A 2,031-nucleotide genomic window follows, 5' to 3' on the forward strand; every position below is an offset into this window, starting at 1 on the left:
CTCTCTCTCAGCTCAAATCTCACTCTGGCCTTTTTCCATCTTTCTCCAGCCTGCATGTCCTTCCTTCCTGCCTTCTGTCATTGTCTATTCTTACAAATACCACTCACTCGGTTGCTGCTGCTGCTGCTGCTGCTTCACTGGTTTGCCTCCTCCGAAGCTGATCTCTTTTTCAGCTGTTTGTTTTTTGTTTTTTTAACTTCTAACTTACAGCTTTTATCTGTTTCTTCTTCTTCTTCTTCTTCTTCTTCTCAACCTTCCTGTCCTGAACCTGCCCCCTTTTACTTTTCCTCCCATCGATTTTTTCCCTTCGCCCTCCTCCCCTAACCGTCTCCCCCCCCCCCTGTCTCCCTCCCTCAGGATACGGCTGAGTACGTAGCATATGTGGCCAAAGATCCAGTCAACCAGAGAGGTGAGCAGACGCAGCACGGTGACATGAGGTAGCATCTGCCCGTGTAAACAAAATGAGAACTTCAGTTTTGGTGCATTTTCATGACAACATAAGATTCTCCTTTCTTAAGTTGAGTCGAGTGCAAAAATATAGAGACATTAGTAGAAAAGTAGAAAAACTAACAAGAGATATACATAAATACTGATGATATGGAAGGTAGAAATTCAGATTAATTTGAAAAACAACAATTTTACACAGGATTATTCTATTTGTAGGAAAACTAGTGATGTTGCACAGATTCTGCTGTATGTTAAAGTAAATTATTTTGCACTTTTTATTCCCCCTGCAAATAATTAAAGTTTATTAATAGTGAAAATGTGTAAAAATCAGTAGAAAATTTAAAATTAAACAAGTGCTGCTGATTGTTATGCAGATTCCTCTATAGGAGAAAATTCAGATTTTGTTATAGAGTTATAAAGAGTAGTATTGCACAAGGTTATTCAATGTGTAGAAAAAACTTGCACAAATTATTCCACAGGTACAAAATACTGATCTAAAATATAACACTGACATTGCACAGATTCATCTACATGTAGAAAATGTTAACTTGTAGAGTATTTTATATGTGGATAATATTCACAACGCACATGTTTAAATGTGTCGATGTTGGACAGGATTGATGTGCTGCTTGTATTCTAAAATAAATGCACAGTGGGTTTTTATTAACATGTAAGTTAATGGTGTTAGATAAATTAAAGTTCTTTTGTTTTTTTTATTCCCCCTACAGATAAGTTAGGTTTATTATCGGTACGAACATGGAGAGACATCAGTAGAAAAATAGCAATTTAACAAGAAGTAGATTGTTCTATATGTAGAAATTCAGATTCAGCACAGAGTCCTTTAAATATTAAAAAAATAAAAATATTACAGAGTTGTTCTATATGTAGGAAAAACTAACAAGTATATAAAAAATACTGATATTAAAATACTGGTGTTGCACAGATTCATCTACATCTAGAAGAAATATATTTTAAATGTACATATTGCTCATAACGCACATGTTTAAATGCGTCGATGTTGGACAGGATTGATGTGCTGCTTGTAAAGTATTCTAAAATAAATGCACAGTGGGTTTTTATTAACATGTAAGTTAATGCTTTTAGGTTTTTATTCCCCCTACAGACAAGTTAGGTTTATTATCGGTGCGAACATGTAGAGACATCAGTAGAAAAATAAAAATTTAACAAGAAGTAGAAGTAGGAAAAACAAACAAGTATATAAAAAATACTGATATTAAAATACTGGTGTTGCACAGATTCATCTACATCTAGAAGAAATAGATTTTAAATGTACATCTTGCTCATAACGCATTTAATTGATAATTAAAGCCACTGAGTGTTTTCAATAAAACATAAAACAACATTTTAGGGAAACGAAAACGCAGTTTTTTATTCCCCCATCAAATAAGACGAGCCTTTATTAGGTTTATTAAAAGTGCAAAAATTAGAGACATTAGAAGGACATTTATTTTTATTTTTTAGTTTATTTTATTTATTTTTTTTACAAGAAATATACATAAGTCCTGCTGATATTGTGCAGATTCTTATTTATGTAGAAACACAGATTATCCCACAAGTAGAAAA

The 2,031-nt window shown here is 33.1% G+C and overlaps 1 protein-coding gene across 1 annotated transcript in view; it reads left to right on the forward strand.

Annotated features, from left to right (window-relative positions):
• The window catches only part of shc1 (SHC (Src homology 2 domain containing) transforming protein 1), an 18,784-nt gene that overhangs the window by 6,644 nt on the left and 10,109 nt on the right, over window positions 1-2,031 (forward strand). Inside the window, exon 6 of the mRNA XM_008288899.1 lies at window positions 358-409. Within this exon, the coding sequence (XP_008287121.1) occupies window positions 358-409 (52 nt within the window). The remainder of the gene's footprint in view (window positions 1-357; window positions 410-2,031) is intronic.

Source organism: Stegastes partitus, unplaced genomic scaffold (genome assembly GCF_000690725.1).
Source record: "Stegastes partitus isolate 25-593 unplaced genomic scaffold, Stegastes_partitus-1.0.2 Scaffold580, whole genome shotgun sequence".
NCBI classification, from domain to species: Eukaryota; Metazoa; Chordata; class Actinopteri; family Pomacentridae; genus Stegastes; species Stegastes partitus.